Source organism: Helianthus annuus, chromosome 2 (assembly GCF_002127325.2).
Source record: "Helianthus annuus cultivar XRQ/B chromosome 2, HanXRQr2.0-SUNRISE, whole genome shotgun sequence".
Classification (NCBI taxonomy): Eukaryota; Viridiplantae; Streptophyta; class Magnoliopsida; order Asterales; family Asteraceae; genus Helianthus; species Helianthus annuus.
The window spans coordinates 59512040-59537413 of NC_035434.2; the positions used below are offsets into that span (position 1 = coordinate 59512040).

The 25374-nt window shown below is 38.7% G+C and overlaps 1 protein-coding gene across 1 annotated transcript; it reads right to left on the minus strand.

Annotated features, from left to right (window-relative positions):
• Nucleotides 1-17489: 17489 nt before the first annotated feature.
• LOC110919243 (purple acid phosphatase 2) lies at nt 17490-24361 on the minus strand. Its single transcript, XM_022163518.2, has 8 exons — nt 24063-24361; nt 19920-20120; nt 19264-19375; nt 18941-19170; nt 18721-18859; nt 18414-18634; nt 18213-18334; nt 17490-17956 (listed from the first exon to the last, which is right to left on the minus strand). Exons 1-8 carry the CDS (start codon nt 24228-24230, stop codon nt 17758-17760), a joined length of 1392 nt encoding a protein of 463 aa, XP_022019210.1. The 5' UTR covers nt 24231-24361; the 3' UTR covers nt 17490-17757.
• Between the last annotated feature and the right edge of the window lie 1013 nt (nt 24362-25374).

Here is a 25374-nt window from a genome sequence, read left to right on the forward strand (position 1 = left end):
CTGTTACGTACCCATCTGGTTACGTCTTCAAAGTCAGTAGGCACTGCATCGAGATCTATGCTTTGATTGTGCTTGAGGGTTTTATCCCATTCCAGTACTTTTACCATGCTGCACAGAAAACGAGGCAAGTTAGAATGCATAGTTACCAGATAGACTATGTACAAAAAGAAATTTACAAAGGATATGTACAATTTTAAAAACTATCAATAATAGAAAAGAAAAAGAAAAATAGAAAAAAAATTTTCAAACATGATAACATCGCTGTCTGGTCAGTCATATCATCGCTGCCAGGTCAAAAGGTTTCATCGCTGACTCGTGTTACCGAGATCAGGTATTGGATCAGTCAGCGATGAACGAGCATCGCTGACTTCGCCAACAAAACTGACCCCGATAACACTCGTCAACTTCGCTATGTTCGCTAGGGATCAGACTTGATTTCTAGGGTAACTTCGCTGGAAAACATAGCGAAGCCAGCATTTCTTTTCCGGTAACGGTTTATCAGCGAAGATAGCGATCTAGATCGCTATCCGAGCGAATTTGATCGTTCGCTGATTGCTCGAACTCGCGTTCGAGACTTTTGGTCTCCTCCTACCTATTTTCGCTGACTTCGCCGTCATCATATTAATTTCGCTGCATTCAAATTTTTCTTATAAAACCCTTTTTAAAACCCTTGACCTGTTCATATTCAAACTATCCCCTTATCACCAGTTTGCCTAATCTAAACATTAAAACATCGAAGGATGTCGGAATAGACGCAGATACGAACATTAATATGATTATAGATATATAACAAAACAAATCTCCAATCAATTACTCAAACCCAAAATTAAAAAAAAAAAAAACCACTAACTAATATAAACACTAACCCAAGAATCATACTATTTACAGCGGTTATGACATCGATTCAACTGAAAGCACTGATTGACTGAGTTTGAAACATACCTGAAAATCTTTGATTTGAAAAGAACCTTGTGTTGATGTTTTTGATGACCAAATGTGAACCGGAAATAAGGAAGATAAAAGGACCGGCGATGAAATGAAGTTAAAGTGAGATCTGAAAGTTTTGACAGTTGTAAAAAAAGTATATATATGTACGGTTAAATATAACCAGCGAACTTGTAAGTTCGCTGGTATCTTAAATTCGCCGCCCTTGTTGCTTTTTCAAACGGTTTTTGATTTCGCGAGTTGATTTCAGACTTTCTCGAAAAACGTGCCCATTTTTGTTTAAAACCTTGTTTATTTCAGAATATTCACAGTAATACTAAAATTTGGGCCATTTTGACTCCGAACTTCAAATTTCTTGCTTTGCGAGGATTCATTTAACTTAGAATTTCCTGATATGTCCGACACTTACCGAACTTACCTGCAGAGGATCATACTGCCAACACTCGCCACATTCTTTATATATTATTACTATTATATTACTAACCAGGGCACAAGAAAAACTGTCAGTATGTTTGTCCGCTTAAATCCATGCATCCTTCTTTCAACATACCTTCGGAGAGCGTGTTTTATCATGTTTTCGGTAATTTTGACAAGTCTTCGATGCCCCCACACAAGCTATTGAAAATAGAATCATTACGCCCTCGTGAGTCCCACATCAGGACATACCCCCGCGATCAAGGTATGCACAAAGATTCCTCATAACGGGTGAGTATATTGGATTCATTCTCTTCAACGATAGAACGGAGATCAGGTCTGTACTTTCGTACAACAGAGATTCCAGGAACTATCGAGGGTTAAGATAGATGGTTCGGCGAACAGGTCAGTACTACCGTACAGCAGAGTTGCCTACTGATCTATCAGAGAATTTGGCCAAAGATGGCACTTATTATGGATTTTGGCCAATAATGGCGCTTATTATACAGGGTTTGGCCTTTTTTTTTAAGGCACTTATTAATAAGAGAATATCATAGCATCGCGTCTAGGTCAGTACCACCGTACAGCAGAAGAGCAACTATGATATCCTCCGAATGACATACCAATATAAAGACCCGAAATCTCAGACTTTGGCAATCCGTCAACGCAAGATTCAAGACCATTAAGCCATATGCCGCAACGTGTTACCCACTGAGGTGCGTAATGCCTGAGAAAAGCCAGAATTCTTGTGTAGATATTATGTTCGGCTCTCTACCAGCAGTTTACTCGTCGGTGTTGCTGAATCTACCGACACGTCGTTGCTTGGTACCCTGATTGTATATTGTATTCTGTTCAAAGAGATGACAAAGTGTTAGCAATTTTCTATCACTTCTTCTAACAGGAGTCTGACATAAGCATCTGTTTCAAGGATTTTCTGAATATCCCCCCTAAAATTTTTATTTTCGTAAGTCCATTAGCCCGAAAATAAAATTTTAACCAGAAAATCTTTTTGGTGGGCGACATTTTTCAATACTAGTTTTATTTTCAACAAGCAAAAACTTTATTATATTAATTTTAATTAAAAGTTTTTTTTTTTTTTTAATCAACACAAGATTCATTTCCAGTCAAGGAAATTAACCATTTCTAACCAGGTTACCAACTGGTTAAAACGGGTTTTGTCAAACGCTTTCGTAAAGATGTCGGCCCGTTGTTGTGTTGTATCCACTGGCACCACTTGAATGTATCCCTTTTCATAAGCATCTCGAATTGCGTGAATGCGAATTTCGATGTGCTTGGTTCTTGAGTGATGCACGGGATTCTTCACAATTCCCAGACACGCTTCATTGTCGATGAATATCGGAGTCTTCATGATGTTGATTCCGTAATCCAGCAACTGATTTTGTATCCAAAGGACTTGTGAACAGCAACTGTATGCCGCAGTGTATTCCGCTTGAGCTGTTGACGTGGACACTGTTGTTTGCTTCTTGCTTTGCCAAGAAATCAACCGGTTTCCCAGAAATTGACATCCTCCTGATACCGACCTGCGATCTACTTTGCAACCTGCATGATCACTGTCAGAATATGCAATTAAATCAAAATTACTATCTTTAGGATACCAAAGCCCTAGTTTTGGAGTTCCTTTGAGATAGCGGAAGATGCGCTTTACAGCAATTTCATGGGATTCCTTGGGATTTGTTTGGAATCGAGCACAAAGACAAACTGCCCACATGATATCAGGTCTGCTGGCTGTCAAGTACATCAAAGAACCGATCATTGAGCGATAGAAGGATTTGTTCACTGACTTTCCCTGAGGATCTAAAGTGAGCTCTGTTTGGGAGGCGAATGGCGTGCTTGCAACTTTGCAGTCATTCATGTTGTACTTCGAGAGAATGTCCCGAATGTATTTAGCCTGATGAATCAGAATTCCATCCTCCCTTTGCTTCACTTCTAAACCCAAGAAGAAATTCAGCTCTCCCATCATGCTCATCTCGAATTTTGCTTTCATGATGGTTTCAAATTCTCTGCACAATGCCTCATTGGTTGACCCGAATATAATATCATCCACGTAGATTTGGACTAGCATAACATCTTCCCCTATCTTCTTGGTGAAGAGTGTCATGTCAATCGTTCCTCTGTTATAACCACATTCTAGCAAGTATGTGGACAGAGTCTCATACCATGCGCGTGGAGCTTGATGAAGGCCATAAAGTGCTTTATCCAATTTGAAATATCGGCCTGGAAAATGAGGATCTTCGAACCCTGGAGGTTGACACACGTAAACTTCCTCCTTGACTTTCCCGTACAGAAACGCACTTTTGACATCCATTTGAAAGACCTTGAAGTTTCTATAAGAGGCATACGCCAGGAATATTCTGATTGCTTCCAATCTTGCGACTGGAGCAAAAACCTCTTCGTAGTCAATCCCTTCTTCTTGTCGAAAACCCTGCACCACCAATCGAGCCTTGTTCTTGATAACCACCCCACGATCATCCATCTTGTTTCGAAAGACCCATTTAGTGCCGATAGGAAACTTTCCTTCAGGTAGATCTACAAGTTCCCACACTTTGAGTTTCCTGAATTGGGATAATTCTTCTTGCATTGCCTGAACCCAGCTGGAGTCTTGAATAGCGTCTTCGATGTCACGTGGAACTGATTGTGATAGAAAAGCTGCGAAGAGACCTTTGTTGATGCTTGCTGACTGCCCTCGAGTGCGTACTCCTTCTTCTACTGCGCCGATGACATTTTCAAGAGGATGATTTTTATTTGTCTTGTAACCTGCATTTGTCAGAGATTCGATTTACTGCGGAAGGTTGGTGAAATGTTCGTCGACATAAATTATTGGTGGATCATCGTCTTGAGTTGGCTCATTCACATTTGCCTGTGAAGAAGAAGCACCATTGTCTTGGGTGTTCTCAGGCGAAGTGTCACCATTTGATTCATTTACGGCCATAATCGGATCAGCAGATGATGGAGATAATCGGGTGGTGAAAGGAGTAAAACCAATGTCAGACGAGTCAAACAAAGGTTCAACTTGAGCGTCTTCGACTGGTTCAGGGTCAGACGCAGTTTCCGGAATTTCAAAGTTATTGAAGATCACACTCACATCATAGAACCAGTCAGGAGTGCTACCAGTGTTGGTGTAATTTCCTTCTTGAAAGTCCACGTAGTACGATTCGATCACCATCTTTGTTCGTTTGTTGTAAACACGATAAGCCTTCTGAGTGGATGAATACCCCATAAAGTAGCAGATATCACCCACAGCTTCAAACTTGACGAGATTTTCTTGAGTGTTCAACAGAGTGCACGAACATCCGAATGGCCTGAAGAAATCTATAAGAGGCTTTCTTTTGAAGAGAAGCTCGTATGCTGTCTTTCCATGAGGTTTCACGATGAGCACCCTGTTCAGAACGTAGCATGCTGTATTAACTGCTTCAGCCCAGAAGATAATTGGAAGCTTGGAGTCCACCAGCATGGTTCTTGCAGCTTCAATCAACGTTCTGTTCTTGCGTTCAGCGACTCCATTTTGCTGAGGAGTTCTGGCTGCACTGTATTGAAGATGAATTCCTTTTTCTGCGCAGAATGATATGAAGGTCTGATTTTTGAATTCAGACCCGTTGTCGCTTCTTATGGACTTCACTTTCCGCTTGATTACGTTCTCTATCAGGGGAATGAATGCTTTTAATACTTCAGCAGTCTCGCTCTTTGCTTCAAGAAAATATACCCATGAAAACCGAGAGTAATCATCTGTTACAACCAAACAGTAAGAGCTTTTAGCAAGACTTTTAACACTGATAGGACCGAAAAGATCCATGTGCAACAATTGAAGTGGTGCAGAAATCGTGTTCACTGCTTTGGACTTGTGTGGTTTCTTATGCTGCTTTCCCTGGGCGCATGCAATACATTTTTCAGAAAATGGAAATTCTTTGATTGGAAGACCTCTAACTAAGTTCATTTTAGATAGTTTATTCATATTTTTGAAGTTAACATGCCCCAGTCGTCTATGCCAAAGCAGTGACTCCGATTCTGACGCTTTAGAAATTAAGCATGTCAAGTTGTCGTTTGTCTTGGCGTTTTTCATGTTGAGCACATATGTGTTGTTCTGTCTTGGAGCAGTGAGCATGATCATTTCTGCAGGAACAACATAACCGGGCTTCAGGAACAAGCATTCCATGTCATTGAATAGCACCGAGATCCCTTTATCACACACTTGAGAAACGCTCATGAGATTATAGCACAGCTCAGGAACATAGTTGACATTTTCCAGCGTGAGGGCTTCGGACACTACATCTCCTACTCCAACAATCTTTCCTCCCTTTTCATCGCCAGCAAAAGACACGAAGTCACCATCAATAAAGCGGAAGTTTTTCAGTAGATCCTTCAATCCAGTCATGTGTCTTGAACATCCGCTGTCTACGTGCCAGATGTATTCCATGAGCATTCGAAGCCATTTCTGGAGTTTATTCTGACATACACAAATACACAAATATACAGGTTAGTTTGATTTAGGAACCCAGATCTGTTTGATTTCGAATCTATCGTGGTTTTGACCCACTTTGACCTCTTTTTGTTTCCAAAGATACGCAGTTGAATCAACCAGATTTTTAACAGATTTCTTAAGATAATTTAGTTGTTGCGTGACGTTTGTAATAAAATCATGCTCTGGTTTAGGAAACTTTTTGGTTTTACAATGTTTCGCTGTATGTCCTAAATGACCACAGCGAAAACATCTTTTATGTCTGGGTCTTTTGGTGTGAGAAGATGATGTATGTGATGAGAGTCTTGAGCTTTCTGCTTTCTTCATTTTCTTGTCCACTCTGCTTTCATCTTCGGGAAATTCTTCATCACTGTCTGAATCGAGTGAGCTTTCAGACGTGTTGTCCTCGCTTGAATTTTGTTCTTCACTTGCTTCACAACTTGAACATTCGAAGCTTTCATCACTAGTTGCTTGATCTTCAGTTGAGGTTTCTGAATGCGAACTTTCTGATGTCTGTTCGTCTTCTGTGGTAATGACGCTTGAATCTACATTATCTTGATCTTCAGTAGCGTTCTTTTCCGATTCTGTCATACCTGTTCTGGAAGGAATAAATTCGGGAATTTCCTTTGTAAGGAATTTTCCAAAACTATTCCTTTTTAATTCTGGCACAAATACAGGAGATTCACAAGCAACATTATCATCACAACACGCATAATTCAAACCATGACATTCAGACACATAAGGTTCATGATCACGGGTCTCAAATGTAGGCACATGGCCTTTACAGTCATCCACAGATTTAGTTTTAGGCACTTGGCCATTACAGTCATCCATCCTACTTAAACTATTACATTCATCCTTAACATTGTTTTTAGAACAATTCCAGACGAACCAGTTAACGGTGGAATAACTGTCGCCTGAATAACCAATTCCTATTTTTGACCCTCCGCAGTCTCCATCATCATCGCACACATCTTCTTTACACTCAATGGAATCTGCATTGCTTTTAGAACAGTTAGCAGTTGTCTCATTTTCATAAAATTCATTTTGTTCAACTGAGGCCTTTTCATTTATGAGATCATTTTCGGGATGAGGAGTAGGCATAGGCACGTAGTTTTTGCTGTGAGGCGGAAAGAAAAGTTTTCTTTCATTTCCGTGCCTATCCTTATAATCAATCCCGTCTTTCACAAACGTTGGTCGTTGGCAATTTTTGATGTCAGTAAAGGCCTTTTGACTGACATTCCATTTATCTATTATAATTTGAAGTTTGTTCTTTTCATTCAAAGCTTTTTCTAATCTTTCTGTAAGATCATTTATGATAAAATCTTTTCTAAACACAAATTCTTTAAGAGTTTGCATTTCAGCCAAAGTTGAGTTCAACTTTCTCTGATATGCAGCCTCATTTTGTTTAAGCTCGTTATTAATTTTTAAAGCTTTGTCCTTTTGCCTTTCAAACTCCAAATTTAAGAATTTATAATGTGCCACGACATCAACGCATGCTTCGGAGCATAACTTCTCCTTAAAACTGAGTGGAATACTATTTACCAAGTCTTTGTCAGCCTTCTCTTTTGATGCATCTGCTTTCATGGCTGTAGCTTGAGCTTTATCCTTTCCTTTCTCAGCATCCTTTTCAGTTTGATCACCAGACTTCACTGAAGGCAGAATACCTTTCAATCCCTTGTCAGCATCATTGTTTCCAGTTGGGATTCCAGTTGTCTGCTTCTCAAACTGCCTTGCAGATGACTCACTTGAGATTTTGGCCATTAGGGCTTTGCTGACTTGTTCCTTAGCTTCAGTGATCTCTTCGCTCCAATCATAGTCTTCAACAACTAAAGCCTTTGGCGTGCTGGGAGATGCGTTGCTTTTGTTCTCTTCAACAGTGATCTGTTTAACAGCAGGAGTAGTTTCACTGTTTCCCTCTTTCAACAACGGACAGTCACGCTTAAAGTGTCCAAGATTCTTGCAGTTGTAGCATCTCAGCTTGGACTTGTCAAAGCCAGCTTTTCCAAGACCCAATCGCTTGCCTGTCTTGTCTTGAAATTTCTTTAACCTCAGAGTGATCATGGCCATTTGCCATTTCAGATCCATTTCTTCCATATCATCTGGATCAACCTGATACATGTCTTCGGCAGTAAACATCTCCTTCTTCAGTTCCCCAGACATTAGGGCTTCATAGCTGCTCAGAAATGTGTTGAAGAGAGCCACATTCTCAGTGGAAACTTTCAATGCTTGAGTATCAACAGTGATAGTCTTCTCGGCAAGTTGTGGGGCTTTAGATGCGCTTGCGGAAGCATTTGCGTAAATTAGGTCAGAAGCTTGTGGAGTGATGCCCCCTGAAGCGAGAAATGCTACATTCTTCAATCCAGCTGAAGGTTGAGTTGCTTTAGGTTGATATCCAGCAGTGTTCATCTCTCTCTTGTTAACGTCCATTTCAAATGCCCTTAGGGTGTTGATCAAATCTGACAAAGTAACAGGATTAGGATTGTTGAGGAAATCCTTCTTGATCATCATACATTGCAGGCTCCATTCCTTGGGGAGCGAATCAAGCAGTTTCTTTATTGCAGCACGATTGGTAACAGGATTTCCTGCTTTCTTCATTTTCGTCATCATGTTTAGGAAGCGGCTAATGTGATCAGACAAGCTTTCTCCACGGACTCCGCAAAACATGTCGTATTGCTTCTGAACCATATCTCTCTTGCTTTCGATCAGTTCTTCATTTCCCTCATAGTACTCGATCAATGCATTCCAGAGTGCATTTGCAGTTCGGTGTTCTTCAAACATGTTGCAGTCGTTTGTTGATAAGGCCATGGTTAGAGCGGCGTGTGCACGACGATCACGTTGAATGAGGGCCTTGTCTTCGTCAGTGAAGGTAGTAGCATCATTGTTAGTAACTACCGCATCTCCTCTAACTACCGTGGGAACGTGAGGTCCGGCGGTAACAGAGAGCCACAGATTGTAATCCGTGTACTCGAAGAACGATTGAATGCGCGTTTTCCAAGTGCTAAAATCTTCCGCTCCTTTCAACTTTGGTGGGCGAGTTGTGGTTCCAGTTTCGAGTCCCGCTTGAGCGATTGGACTTAGTTGATTTAGCGACATTTTTCTTTGTTTTTGACAAACTAGTGCTGAACAGACTTAAATACGCCGACAGAACCTTAAATTCGCCGGTGAGCAATGTTGACAGATGATCTTCGCTGACTGGTTCGCTACCTTCGCTGATAAGCTGTGGATCCTGCACGAGCAATCAACTTATCTACGCTGACAAATCAAACATAAACAGAGTTAGGTTAAATTTGCCGGAAACCGTGATAGGAACACTGTGATTCGCTAGCACGGTTCTCGAAGTCGCCTTCGATAATTTCGCTCAAGGGACAAATGGTGCTATTTCGCTGATGATCAGCAAATTCGCTCGAACGATAGTCGGCGAATTTGTTGATTATGCGATAAAACACTTAGCGATTTGAATTATTTCGCTATATTCAACGCCAAGATCGCTGTATTCAAAAGATAAGTTCGCTGTATTCAAATATTCTTCGCTGTCTTCAAGATAATTTCGCTGGACAGAGGGTTTAACACGAACTAAAACCCTCTAATCACTCAAAAACAGCCCAAAAACCATGTTTTGATGCACCAAAATGACCAAAATGACTCCCTAATCAAGTATTAACAACAACATATCGATAAAACACACCAAATCAATCCATTTTAACCCCAAAAATTTGAAAAACCTTGAAACTTTGAAAAACCTTCAAAACAATGAAAAATCTCAACAAGAACACAACAACCAAGAGCACAAAGGCTCTGATACCAAATTGTAGATCCCAAAACGTATCCGGATCACAGTGGTTGGTTGTTTTAGTCCAAAACACCTATTGATTAAGTGTTTGAACTATGAAAAGTCAAGAAAGATCAAGAATGAAGATGAAGCTAATGGATTGATGAATACAACTAGTGTTGTATTTAATCCAAACAGTAAGATATAGCAATGAATAACCTTGGAAATCAGATCTAAGCACAATATGAATGTAAACAACACTTGATTCCACCAAGAGCCAAAAGCTTGAATAAGTTACAATGCTTGGGGTATTTATACTAGCCTCCTGACTTGCCAGCAAATTTATAAATTTGCTGGAATCTTAACTACACTAAGTCAGGAATACAACTTCTAGATAAATACAAAATAACCCCCTAAACATTCAAAATGCATACAAACTACTATCAAACTAATCCAGCACAAGTACCAACGATCTCATAAGCTCTAACAGTTGGATCTACCCAATAACTCAGCAACCCTAGATGTAGCTAGGGTGTGATGGGTTGGTAAAATTCCATAGCTTAATGGTTTTAATTTCGATTAATTACACAAAGTTACTTTCTAGAATACACTACTTTGATATGGTTTGTGTTTTGCAGACATTGACGGGTTTAAGGTGCATTTTGGAGATTTACTGAAGCTTTGGGCGTATGCTAGATAGAACATAATTGAAGAAAATGTAGAAAGAGGCAATACTGAGCTGAACTCTACGCCAGAAAAAGTCCAAACTTCATTTTGGCTTATCCTGAGCTAGAAAATGAGTTTCGGGGCTTATAATATATGCATTTGGGGTAGCTCGACGAGACGAATCAAAATATAAGGTTTTAAAGGGCCAGAAATTGACACATTATCTGCTGCACACCGGCTGATTAGTAAAAACGAGGTTTTTTGAGAGAAAAAGTCAATTTTGGAAAGGGGGAGTTACACTTTATTATTCCTTCAACTCCCATTCATTTGCAAAAAAAGAAAAAAACACTCTCTAATGATTCCCAATCATGATGATCATCCAAGAACCAAGATTTCTATTGATAGTTCTTCATCCTCAAGATCCGGATTCCAATCCTCCAACACCATGAGAGGCTAATCTTCTAGGGTTTCACCCCGGTGTAGACTTTGTAAGATTTTCTAGGGTTTAAATATTTATATTTGCTTTGATTTCGTGACAAGCTGCTTAGTATTTGAAACCTTTGATAATTGTCTTGCATTTTTTTCGAATTCGTAAATTGTCGAGTGATGATAAAATTTGATTCTGCGAAATGGTTATGTGCAATTATGCCTTATCTTAGGTTAGGATTTACATGTTCTTGGTAAAGAAGTGCACTGCGGTCCGTTCCTGTAACGTTGATAGCTTTTGGCACCTAAACCACGTGACACTAAATTCGTTAATCACTATATGCAACTGAATCAAGTTAAAACATGTAGGAACCCTAGGTCTTGCAATTATCGAACCGGGTGTGGAACTTGTTTCTAAATTATTGTTTTCAACCACCTAGTTAAGTTTTGCAATCCTAGTTAATAAACCATTGTCTTAGATAATAGCAATTTGTCGGTTCACTTTGACACCTTTTTCAACCAAACAAACAAACAAAGAAAATTAGCAAGCTTCATAATTATTGTGTACACTTGTTTGTAAATAGTTTAGACAATCGAACCACTAGTGTGATACTGACCACATGCTCTTCGTGGATACGATACCCGACTTACCCTAGCTATCTAGGTTTGATTGGGTTTTTGACTGATCTGGACGACACGGTCACGTAAAAATGGCGCCGTTGACGGGGAGCTAGTACGCTTAGTATTTCATTGCTTGTTCGATTTTAGTGTTAGTTTTCCTTCTTTTATTTTTGTGATTTTACTTTGGGTGGTCGAGCTTGTTTTTGCAGGTACATGTTTTGCAGGCACCATTTTTCAAGATGAATTGGGTAGATGATGATCCGTGTGAGTGTTGCGGAAGCGGGGAGCATCTATTAGAGGATTGCTTTGTTTTCTACGAGAAAGTACAAGCCTACAAGGATCGGGAAGACTACATCAGCGGATTGTACGGATATGGGAGGACGGATTATGGAGATTTCAATGGTCCATCCTCACATTATCCACACGTGAGGCCACCACACCATCAACTTATCAAGACTACTACTATTCAGAGATGGGTCACCATTATGAGCAAGAGCGGGGTTACAACAACTATGAACCCGACTTGCCATATTTCTCAAGTTACCAGGAGGAGTATGATGATTATTATCATGACTTCCTTCAGCCAACATACAAGGAGTCTCAATATTCTTTAAACTCTAAGCTCGATATGATCATGGACATGATGCTAGAAATGAAAAAGAAAGACGAGCTGAGAGACAGATCATTTGAGGCTTTGGTTATTCTGGTTGGTCAAATAACTGAGGAGATGGACCAATTTAGGCGAGACCAAGAGGTTTTAGCTAATGGTACAATGGTGGACGGTGATGTGGTGGAAGAGGTTAGAGATCTTGCAGAGCAAGATGTTGAATGTTTGAACCGAGCGGAAGACATGACACCGCGAGACGAATCAGATCCGAAAGAATCCCACATTCATATCCATCCTTCTCCCATACTTATCACTCCAACCAACAAAGTTGGGGATGCGGGTTCGGGTATAAGAATTTGAAGGGTGGCGTTGCAACATCTTGGACAATTTGTTAAGACACGACCCCAAAGTTATACTTTACGCATGCCACGTAAAAGAAAAATCGAGTGGATTCGGCATACCAACTACCGAGCGTATGTTGGAAACTCGGTAGGCAAATGTTCACTTCGACCACCATGAGAGGCAAATCAGGTATGATTGTTGTAGAGTTTGTATTATTATTCGTTTTATTTTATTTTAGTAGCTAAATGAACTTTGTGGGTGTGTTCCCTATATAACCCTCACGAGACCTCTCGTCCTACCGAACTATCAGGAGGTTTAAAAGGGCTTGTTGCGTAAGCTAAATGCAACCGTGATTCCTACGAAAGTGAGTTAGGTTTGTTGTTATTGTACATTATTTTTTCACATAAATCAAAGTGAAATAACGTATGGCTTGGTAATGTTTTCATAAAAGTGGTAGAACTAGATAACTAACAAATTTTGATGGTTGTGAGAAGCATGCTTCTACACAAGGGTTGAGATTTGTAGGTACATTATGTTCGCGAGACGACCATTTTTTATTGAAGAATGAATAGCACACGAGGAACGAGCAAAACTAGGTGCATATGTTTCTTTTTAGCTTTGATTATTAGTTAGTTAATAAGTGAATTGAATTTTGTATTTTATTTACCGGGGTGAAATTTTGGGGAGGTTAGCCGTGTCACATCCCTTGTGTGTTTTAAAAGCTCCATTCTTACACATTGAGGACAATGTTGACTTCAAGTGTGGGGATGGGGAGAAAAAGTTTTTCGGTTTTGACCCTTTCATTTAAACACTATACATTGAGGACAATGTTGACCTCAAGTGTGAGGATGGGGGAAATTTTCAAAAAAAAAAAAAAAAATTCAAAAATGTCTTTGTTTGAAGCAATCTAAAAAGCACAAGTAACGAAGTCAATGACGGATGACACAACCCATTTGGTCTTTTGTCATGGTCAAGTTCAAGTTAGTAACATGACGGGTATTTAGCGGGTGGTTATTTGGGAATAATCCGCCTAAGAAACTAATACATTACGCATATCACATACCATACCCTTTATACGTGAGATTTTGAGCCACTTTTACACATCATAAATATTTGTATATTTCTTTGTTTGAGTGGACCATTAGTCGCGTATTGTAGAACTTGCAACTTTTGATACGTTTGAGACCATAGACCGAATACAAGCACGAGAATGATTAAGGCATTAGGTAAATCCTTTAAAAGCGTTTATCTATCCTTACCCAAATAAATCCCCTAGTCGCCCACTTTGAGCCTAAACCTTTCGTTTGACCAACCTATTTAGCCCACAACCATTAAACCTTTTCTATTTAAACCCGTGTGATGAAAATTCGATTGTAGAATTATGTAGTTGTATAGTTGTGATTTATATTTGCAAAAAAAAAATGAAAATTCAGAAAATGTTGCTAAAAAGAATAGAAAATTGTTGAGAAAAGTACAAAAATATGAGTTAGTAGATTGAGGTTTTTAGTTAGTTTTGTTTAGCATAGTCGTTTGTAATAAAAATTGAATTTTAATCACCTTAGCCACTTTGAAATATCCTATTTCCACACCCTTAGCCTAGCCCCGTTACAACCCTTTAAAGACCTTTTGACTTATGCTTAGTATTTGTGTTCAGTGGTGGAGAATGATTGAGTTGCAAGCCTATGCCAGTACGTGTTCTATTCAGTTTTGAGTGATTACTTTAAAAGTGCTAATACATCATTAAAATTAGCCAACATGTAAACCAAGTGGAGTGAACATTGTGAGGGATATGTATGAATTGCGAGTTTTAAGGGCGGGTTAATCTTGGATAACCATTTTTACATGATTAATTATTTATTGCTAAATAGGTCGAAAATTGTAAAAAGTTTGAACCGGGCATGACAATAGACCTTAACCTTAGTCTCGGGAATGGGGAGTGTGTTTTTCGTTCGACCTACGTGAAAGTGAAAATCAGATTTGCTTGAGGGAAATCAGAAGACGAGTGTGGGGATGTGATGGGTTGGTAAAATTCCATAGCTTAATGGTTTTAATTTCGGTTAATTACACTAAGTTACTTTCTATAATACACTACTCTGATATGGTTTGTGTTTTGCAGACATTGACTGGTTTACGGTGCATTTTGGAGATTTACTGAAGCTTTGGGTGGATGCTAGAGAGAACATAATTGAAGAAAATGCAAAAGGAGGCAAAACTGAGCTGAACTCTGCGCCAGAAACAGTCCAAACTTCATTTTGGCTTATCCTGAGCTAGAAAATGAGTTTCGGGGCTCATAATGTATGCATTTGGGGTAGCTCGACGAGACGAATCAAAATATAAGGTTTTAAAGGGCCAGAAATTGACACATTATCTGCTGCACACCGGCTGATTAGTAAAAACGAGATTTTTTGAGAGAAAAAATCAATTTTGGAAAAGGGGGAGTTACACTTTATTATTCCTTCAACTCCCATTCATTTGAAAAAAAAAAGAAAAAACACTCTCTAATGATTCCCAGTCATGATGATCATCCAAGAACCAAGATTTCTATTGCTAGTTCTTCATCCTCAAGATCCGGATTCCAATCCTCCAACACCATGGGAGGCTAATCTTCTAGGGTTTCACCCCGGTGTAGACTTTGTAAGATTTTCTAGGGTTTAAACAATTATATTTGCTTTGATTTCGTGACAAGTTGCTTAGTATTTGAAACCTTTGATAATTGTCTTGCATTTGTTTCGAATTCGTAAGTTGTCGAGTGATGATAAAATTTGACTTTGCGAAATGGTTATGTGCAATTATGCCTTATCTTAGGTTATGATTTACATGTTCTTGGTAAAGAAGTGCACTGTGGTCCGTTCCTATAACGTTGATAGCTTTTGGCACCTAAACCACGTGACACTAAATTCGTTAATCACTATATGCAACTGAATCAAGTTAAAACATGTAGGAACCCTAGGTCTTGCAATTATTGAACCGGGTGTGGAACTTGTTTCTAAATTATTGTTTTCAACCACCTAGTTAAGTTTTGCAATCCTAGTTAATAAACCATTGTCTTAGATAATAGCAATATGTCGGTTCACTTCGACACCTTTTTCAACCAAACAAACAAACAAAGAAAATTAGCAAGCTTCATAATTATTTTGTACACTTGTTTGTAAATAGTTTAGACAATCGAACCACTAGTGTGATACTGACCACATGCTCTTCGTGGATATGAAACCCGAATTACCCTAGCTACCTAGGTTGAATTGGGTTTTTTACTGATCGGGACGACACGGTCACGTCAGGGTGCCTCTTGCAGGGCGTGACTAGAACGAGAGGAGGAGGTCGCGGGGCGCGACAGACCCCGGGATCACCTATAAATGGAGCAGTTCACTGCATTCTCCAACTCGTTCAATTTCTTTTCTTTCTCAACTTCTGTAGTGCGAAAATTATAGCCGAATACCCCCCCCCCTAAAACACAAAGCTCTGCCCCGTTGTATGTATTTTAACCCCCAATCTAATTCGTTACCCTACCCGATTGATCCAGGGCCCATCAACGCATGTCGAGGCTCTGCCTGACTCGTGTTGTATGGCTAATGTGATTTGGGTTATTTTACTAACACACGCGCATTGTATGTTTTTAATAGAAACTCAAGAAAATAATCAGGAAATATCACCAGGAAGCCCGTAGAAAAACATAAGTTTACAATGTGAGTCATTCTCTTTTTCTCACACTTTGTGAGCCATTATTTCAAATATTTTGCAAAACCCTAAATGTTTATCAGTTATAACTACAGTGATTAAGTCTTTGTATTCTACAAAATACTGCCGGTATTATGGGGTTTTGTATACACTACTTGATAACCTTCACAATTGGACACTGGTAGCCAATGTGTGATATGACCATAGTCACAGATCCGCCGAGTGACAAGTACCTGGAGTTTTTGGTTAGATATAAACATTGTAATCGCTCTTAATACTGTGAAGTTATAAAAAATATGTTATAAAAACTGGAATGTACTCGTCAGTATTTTTTGCTGATAGAATCTTTTTAAACACGTGTCAGGTAACTTGATGTGAAAGCTATAAGAAGCCAGATATGGAGCACTGAAGGCTTAAAGAAAGTGGCTATAAAGTTACCTAAATAAAAAGTTTATGTTTTTCAGCAACTATGTTTTATCCCTATACGAATATTATAAATGAAATATGGGTTTTTATCCCATTTGTTTAAAATAAAAGTCTGCTGTTTTGAAACTGTGAAATATTTTTCCTAACTACGATCCTGATGTCTCATTTCTGCTGTCAAATCAATAAACACCGATACCACCGGCTCGTGTTCGCGACTCCCGCTCCCGGGGTGGGGTCGGGGGTTGCGACATTAGGTAACTCAGACAGTCGGAAGCCTCGGAGAAGTATGTACCTTATTGGTTAGTGGAAAATAAAGATAGCGTTGTGGACGCGTTGTCGGCCAAAATGTAATTGTTCCATATCGGTACTCGTGCTAAACATTTTCACTATAGGAAGATGAGTGGGCCCGAGCTAGGAAATGCCTTGATGTTTAACCAGGCTCAATCAAACTCCTTGGTGGTGGAGACGTACAGAAGATGGGTCGAAGCCGAATCCAACTGTCGGAGTTTTGAGAGAGAGACTGAAACCGGTAGGCATTGCTTGACCTGTTTGACAAGAGTAACTGGTGATAATGAAGGCAGTTCATGTTCTCCTACTAAAACTAAATTGCAATTGCAAAGTTCAATCCCAGTTGAAGTTCTAAAAGTCAATCTCAATTCAGGTTCTAAAAGTCAAACCCATTTGAAGTTGTAACACTCAAACCCATTTCAAAGGAAGCTCAATTCTGTTTACAGGTCCTGATAAAAGTCAAACCCATTTGAAATTGTAATAGTCAAACCCATTTTAAAGGAAGTTCAATTCTGTTTACAGGTCCTGATACTGATTGTTGTTGATGTTAATAACATGATATTGCTGAGTAATTAAGGATAATTGGTGGTTAGTAACTAGATTAGGAAAGAGTTTTGAATATGGAGGGAAAATATGAATTATACGTTCAGGGGCTGAAACTATAAGTAAACTTTGGGGGTATATTCGTCTTTGCACTGAAATACAAACGGTTTGTTAGTGCCAAAGTCTTAATTGTGAGCAATTGAATATGTCAGGAACAGGAGTGTTGAATTTTTTGAAATGAGAACTGAACCTGAGATTGGGTGTAAACTCCAGGGACTGAAACTGTATTTACTTAATACTTCAACATTTAATCATCTTATTATGATTTTAATTTCAAATACAAGAAACACATCCAAACACCATCATCTCAAACACAATCTTTTAGTAACTCATTTTACTGCATTTTATCATATATATCTATAGATCTGACTATCACCCACATAGTTTAAATCTTAACATTAGCCTTAAGATCCACATGCAACATGATGAATCTGGTGATGCAGCTGATGAACATATTCACTCGTGGAATTCTGACTTCTAACCTTGAAATTATACTCAGAAAGATGCAGCTGATGAATCTGATGTTGAAGTCCAGTACAAATTGTGAAACCAGAAAGAATCCGCTTCGACAGAATATCCATCTTGATTACGATGCCAAGCGTAATAAGCAGTCGTTCTGTTCTTGATCTCGAATGTAGCATGCCCATAGCTCGGTTCCCTAAATGCCGAATACTTCGGTTGTGGATCCACCATCCTGCAACAATAAAATTTAAAACCCGTTAACTCGTCAAAATAAGATTTACAAAAAAGGTTTTAAGCAAGCCTAGCAGATCAGGCAGGTTGGCTCGGCTAATGGGTCAAAACGGGTTCAGATCAAAACACTTCGTTTTAATATATAAAGAAGTACCAACATGGTTTCACCCGCTTTAAGGCGCCTAGTTGTAACAAAAATAACCCAAAAATATTTAACGGATCATAATTGCAACGTGTAACTTTAAGCAATGACGTACTCATAGAGCAATCCTTCTTGGTTTCCTCCATCACCAACGGTTATGTAAACAGGGGCAGATCCATCATATTTAGGATTGCACAACCCGTTTTCGATATTGTAAGCTATATTCGATACCCGGTCCTGTAACATGAAAAAAAAGTAAAAAAATCAAAGACGGGGCTCGTACAAGTTTTATATTTTATCTATGACAATCACTCACCGTTCGCTCGTAGGCATGAACGTGTCCAGAGAACACAACATCAACTTTGTACTGAACAAAATATTGTTCGTACATCACTCTCATGGTTTCACCTTCCATATAATGATGTACATAGCTACTATACAATGGACAATGCATAACCACTATTAACCATGGTGTCTCGGTTCGGTTCACTTTGGGCAGCTCGTTCATGAGCCATTTATATTGAGGCGTGTACATTCCTGCAAAAAAGACAAACCCTGTCATCTTCATTCTAATAAATATCAAGAATTTGATAATCAGTTTTAAAACACACATCCAAACATACCATAAGCCGAGTAGGATGACATCACGATAATGTAAGCAGAAGCTCGTTTAATCGAGTACCAAAGAGGAGATGTACTCCCGGATGCTTCATATGGCACATAATACCGATGTGTATATGGCTTAAATGGTTCACCTTCACCCTACAAAATCAAAACGGAAATTAAAATTTACAAGTAACCGAAAGATAATCGTCTAGGAATCAAATCAATCAGTGCAGTTACATATTCAGGAAGAAAATCGATTTCATGATTCCCAGCACTCCAAATCCATGGTTGGTACGCGACACTTCTTTCTACAAACCTTCCCCATGAATCCCACCTATTGTTATCATGCAACGGGTATGCGTCGGCATAAGAAAGGTCTCCAACGAAAAGCACAGCCTGTCCTTTTGCCGGGTTTGATTCGTAATGAGTCAAAGTTCGGTTTGAGTCAAACGTTTGACCGAGATCCCCTACAGATACCAGAAAGAAGTAAGCACAACAAATAACGTATCGGTCATATCATATTACTGAGTAATTAAGCTTATAAGAATTAGATGCAATACCGATAAGACCAAAGGTATAAGGAACATCAGGGCCCACTTCAGGAGGTGTGGTAAACCAGAACTGTCGCGTGGCATTTCCTGTCCCGAGCTCGTAAAAATACTTGGTATTATACTGCGAAATTTAAATGATGATGTTAATCCGACCACTTTGTCATTCATTGTAAATTAGAGGTGGTAAGTTCGACCCATGTACCTATGTATAGCATGTACGTATGTATAGGTCGATTTGGGTTGTGATTTATCTCAAACAGGTCAAATGGGTCAAAAAAAAAAAAAGATAGCTGAATAGGAACGGGCCAAATTGGTTCACGATTACCCAAAGTTAATATTTAATACATTTAACCTCATAAGTCATTTTTATTCAAGTATTCAAAGTAATACTCTTATAAATTATTTTTATAAAACATAATCAAAGATTCAATTTAAAAAAAAAAAAAAAAAAAACTAAAGAGGAAAATAACTGTTTGCGCGTCAACCAGACCCGCTCTGATCAGTTTTGAACATTAAAAAAAAAAAAAAAAAAAAAAAAAAAAAACATGTACATCCCAAACCCCTATTGCTCCTGTTTTGACTCATTAGCCAAACCGCGTGACCCACCCACGTTGTCACCTATATTGTAAATCTTGAAAACTCAATAAAGCACCAGTTTTTCTTACTTTCAGATTCTTGATGGTGCAATGATGGATGTATGGTGAGCTGTAATTGTAGTACTTGTAGGTGACAAATTTTCCGACTGCGTGTTTTTTGAGCTGAGTATTCTCAGCCCAGTAAGTTACTTTACTTGAACCGGGTTCATTTGGTGTAACCCAAGAAACAATCACTCCTCTCCCTTCATGATCCCCTTGTGTTATGTGAACCTACATATCAAACATCATAAGTTAAAATTTAGATTTTTCAAATAAGATTCCGTTTTGTTCAAAAAACTGTGGATAATGTGAATTTGATATATGTGTAGAACTTAGAATCAAATGTGAGATTAATTGCAGACTTGTGATGATCAGCATAGGATTAGAAATCTAGTAAACATCTCAATCCAAACCATTATATCCTAATTAAACTAATAACGTTCATCAAAATTCTCAATTCAATTCAAATCTAAGCATTAAATTAAAATATATATATAAATCAGCTTAGCAGTAAACATCTCAACATAAATAATTACATTCCCAAACACACACACACACAAATGTTCATCAAAACTGCCAATTCAAATCAAATGTGAAATTAATTATAGATACATAAGGGCAGGCGGGGCGCAGCATTGTGGTACGTGGTGGTTGGGTGACCACGCGTGGAACACCGCCGCCACTGAAGGTGACCACGCGTGGTGGTCATAACGCGTGCTGGCCATAACGCGTGAAGATTGATGAATGTTACCGTTGAGTTGAACATTGGGTTGACCGTTGGAACAAAAAAAAAATTAAACACTATATATATATATATATATATACCATCGCCAAACCCACAAAAAATACAACCTTTTAACCCACAAAAATACCATCTCTACATTCTAAACCGAAAAATGAAGAGCAAACACGGTTCGGGTTCGAAGAAAAAACCCACACGGCCAAAGGTTCGAGCTAATCTTGGCGAGCCGAGGAGATTTCGCTTGCATGACGAAGCCGACCCAATCCCACCATTTCAAACCCAACCGTTTCCCAACCAACCCTTTCAAAACGAACCGTTTCACAACCAACCGTATCAAAACCAACCTTTTATGCCACCATTTCAAACCCAATTGTTTCAAACCTAACCGTTTAATCAAATGTCACTCCACTAGAAGATAACAATCTCATTCACCAATTCACCCGTGCATATCGTGAACCACAACAACTTGATGACGATGACGATAGTGAACCGGTTCAAGAAGAAAAAGAAGAAGAAGACGATGAAGAAGTTTATATCGTCCCAATTCAAAGCGGCTAGGTTGGTGGGAATGGCCGAAACCAAAGAAAGAAAAGAAAAACTTGTGGCTTCAAAACTTAAACATGACAAGGCGTATATTAAACACTTAACCGAAAACGAAAAAAATTAGTGATTTAAACGTCAAGTTACAACCGCACGACACTCTTAACGAACCCTTTAAGTCGATCCTACTTCAACGCAAACGTGAAATATGTGAAAAGTGGGGTTGGGAGATGCCGTAGATTTTTTATTTTTTTTTTTACTTTACAATGTTTAGTTTTTTTTTACTTTGTAATTTAGGATTTCTTTTAATGTAATATTTATTTAATTGAAATTGTTATTGTTAATTTATTATTAAAAAAAAATCCATCACTAGTAAGGTAATGCGTAGTGGGGCGTTTTAGCCCACCGTAGCGCCGGCATAGCGCCGGGCACACCACCACGAAGGGCGCTATGGCCCAAAAAAAATTAGCAGCGCGATAATTTTCGCGGCGTTGTTCGATGAAATGTTTGATTTTTTGACCGTTGTCAAATGGTCATATATTAAAAAAAAAATCAATTTTTTTTAATTTCCCACTATAAATTCCTTCCTACTCTTCCATTTTTTTACAAATCAATACATTCTCTCATTCTCTATTCTCTATATATTTCCCACTCTCATTCTCTATATATTTTTAAAAAAGTGTTGAAGCTACCGAAAATGGGTTCCCCGTCGGAAGACTCTTTTACCGAAATTCACCGAAAATTTTTTTCGCCCGACGAAGACGCGGCCGAGGAAGAAGCGGTTACGAGTGCATGTACTTTTGTGCTACAAGCATTTGAGCACATTCGGCCTACTCCTCCTCCACGACCCATCTTGCGACGCACCTATATCTTGCGAGATCGTGAAGCCGCGAACGAGCGTTTGATGAAAGACTATTTTGATGCGACACCGGTTCACGGACCGAATGTTTTTAGACGACGTTTTCGGATGAGCCAAAGGTTATTTTTGCGCATTAATAATGACTTGGAAAATAGGTATGATTTTTTTAAGCAAAGAATGGACGCACGAGGATATCTAGGCTTCACCTCAATTCAAAAGGTCACATCCGCCTTACGCGTATTATCATACGGAAACACGTACGACATCAACGACGAGTATTTGAAGATGGCGGAGAAAACAACCCGAGATTGCTTGGAACATTTTTGCTATGGTAATTTTTATTGTCTTTTATTTATTTACTTTTATATATTTATTTTTTAGTAGCTTATTAGTAAAACTTTTGTATATTAAATTATATTTTAGGAATATGCCAGTTATATGGAAAACGTTATTTGAGAAACCCCACTTGGAACGACCTTCAAAAAATATATGAGGTGCATCTAGAAAAGCATGGAATACCCGGCATGATTGGTAGCTTGGATTGTCGTCAATGGCGTTGGTATAATTGTCCAACCGCATGGCGAGGTCAACATACACGGGGTGATCAAAAAGGGCCAACTTTGGTATTACAAGGTGTTGCGTCATACGACCTTTGGGTTTGGTCGGCCTTCTTTGGTGTAGCCGGGTGTTTTAACGATATTAATACGTTAGAGGCTTCACCATTAATAGAGGGCTACATTTCTGGAACTATACCAAAGGCCGGTTTTCATGCAAACGGGAACGATTACGAGCATGGCTACTACTTGGCCGATGGTATCTACCCTGAGTATTCGATTATTGTTAAAACGTTTTCTGAAACTTTCGATGAAAAAAGAAAGTATTTTAAAAAATTACAAGAGTCTTCGAGAAAGGATATCGAGAGGTGTTTTGGGGTTCTACAGCAACGATGGCATTTTATCAGAAATCCTTGTCGCAGGTGGCATAAGGATAGAATACGAATGGCCATGTATGCTTGCATCATTTTGCATAATATGATCATTGAGGATGATGGAAGAGCGATATGCCAAAACTATATTCCCGAAGATTTGGTCGAAGGAACCCAAGCGACAACGGAAGAGAGACTCGCAAATGCTCAACTACTGCGATCTAGAGAAATACATAACACGTTGAAGGCGGATTTGGTTGAGCATGCTTGGGTGATTCGCCCAATTCGATTCAACAGTGATCACGACGAAGATTCCGAGGAAGAAGTGGTTGAGGAATTCGAAGACGGGAACTTTGAAGACGTAGGTTTGGATGCTGGAGAAAACGAAGAGGAAGAAGGAGAGAACGAAAATGAAACCGAAGAATAAATTTATTTTTTAGGTGTAATTTTTTTTTTGTGTAACTTTTTTTTAATTTTCATGTAGTGTTTTTTATTTAATGGAATGTTTTTTAATTTTATAAAACTTATAAATTATTTAAAAAAATGAAAATTAAATTAATTGAGTAATGATGACAAAGGGGCTTTATGACTACGGCCTCAAATTGCATAACGCCCCATAAAGCCCCTTGCTGACGTGGCATGCCACATGTCGCATAACGCCCCTAAAAGGGCTTTATGACTACACATGCCCTAATGGGCACCCTACTAAAATCCATCACTACTGATGGAATAAAGTTCGATGAAGTGGCGGAAGCTGCTTGGGTGTGGTGAGTGATGAAAAGTGGAGCACCCAACCCCTAATAATCGGATTAGTAATCTAGTAAACATATCCTAAATCATTACAACTAACACTTAATGTGCCAAAAACATACCATCAATAATACGTTTGGCTTAGCTTTTCAAAACAACTTATAACTACTTTTTAGATAAGTTCACAAAAGAGTGACTTATTCAATTTTCCCTCACAAAATAGTTTTCATCCAAAAGCTTTTTAACTTTAAAAAAAAAGTCAAATAAGCAATAATAAGCACTCCCAAACACCCTCATAGATAGATACACACAAACATGAAGTTTTGAACACATAGATACAGAGAGAAGATGATCAACCTGTTGCGGAGCATTATACCCAGGTGGCACTGCAAAAACATCACTATTCAACGGCATATCAGCACTGATATCGTTACTTCTCGAATATCTACTACTGATTCCTCCATTGCTGGACCTCAAAGCTCCTAAAACCAAACCCAAAAACAGATAAACTATGTGCCGATTCATGGCTATGGGTCGTTCTTATCTGATCCAGAACAGATCAGATTCAAATAGCGCAACTGTGATCCGTGATATTATTAAAACCCAAGTTGAGTGCGATTTGCAGACCTTGGGATGCGTGTCTGGATAAAGTCCTGTTTGACATGTTGGATTTTTGTATTTATAGGGTCCATGTGGTGGACACGTGTGTTTAAATTTTGGATGAACACAAAATTAGGAATATACCTTTGCTATACAAAGTATATGCATCTAGTGAAAGATACTTTGGGTCAAGGTTACAATCACATTTTTAGTTTCGAGTAAATTACAAGTTTTTTCCTTATTTTTACATCAAATTTCAGATGCCGACCTTTAGGCCAAAACTTGACAGGCGGTGTCATTTACCTTTCAAAATCTTGTACGTTTTGTCCTTTAGTCCAAACGCAGTTGGAATTCCCAGTTAAAATATGTCATGTGCAAATCACATAAGGGTAAAATGGTCATTCCCTCTCAAGTCATTTAATTCTCCATTTATATCACACGTCATACTGCAAGAACCTGTTGATATTGAGGGCACAAGCTCCAGCATCAGGCTGATCTAAAAGCTCAATGTATGGGAATGGAGAAACTTTCTTGTCAAACTTCTCTCTCCTCGACTTTTACAACAACAGTATAACCACAATACCTTACGTTGACTACACCCAGAGTAGCAATATCCTGTTTTCAAACAGAGAAGGTCAAACACTGGCGGTAACTGGTAAGAACTTCATTCTCACCGATAAAAATAAGAAACAAAAACTACATATGACACGTTTTAATATATTATTACATGAGCAGCAGTGTTCTCATCAGCAGCGATCCCTTTAAGTAGGTTTCTCTCCACCAAGCTCTCTTTCTCCACCCCAATTGCTTGGGATCCATCAATCTTTGTGGGTGTTTGGCATTCCTTCTCAAAGTGACTTATTAACTTATATAAGTCAAAAGTGAGAAGTTAGAAATTCTAACTTCTCAAGACACAAACTCCTTCAAAATAAGCTAACCCAAACACTCAAAAAATAACTTATTAACTTTTATAAGTCAATAAGTCATAAGTTGCTCCAAAATAAGCTAAACCAAACACCCCCTTTGTATCTACTTTGTAGCTAGCATCGGGAAAAACTTTGAAGGCAGT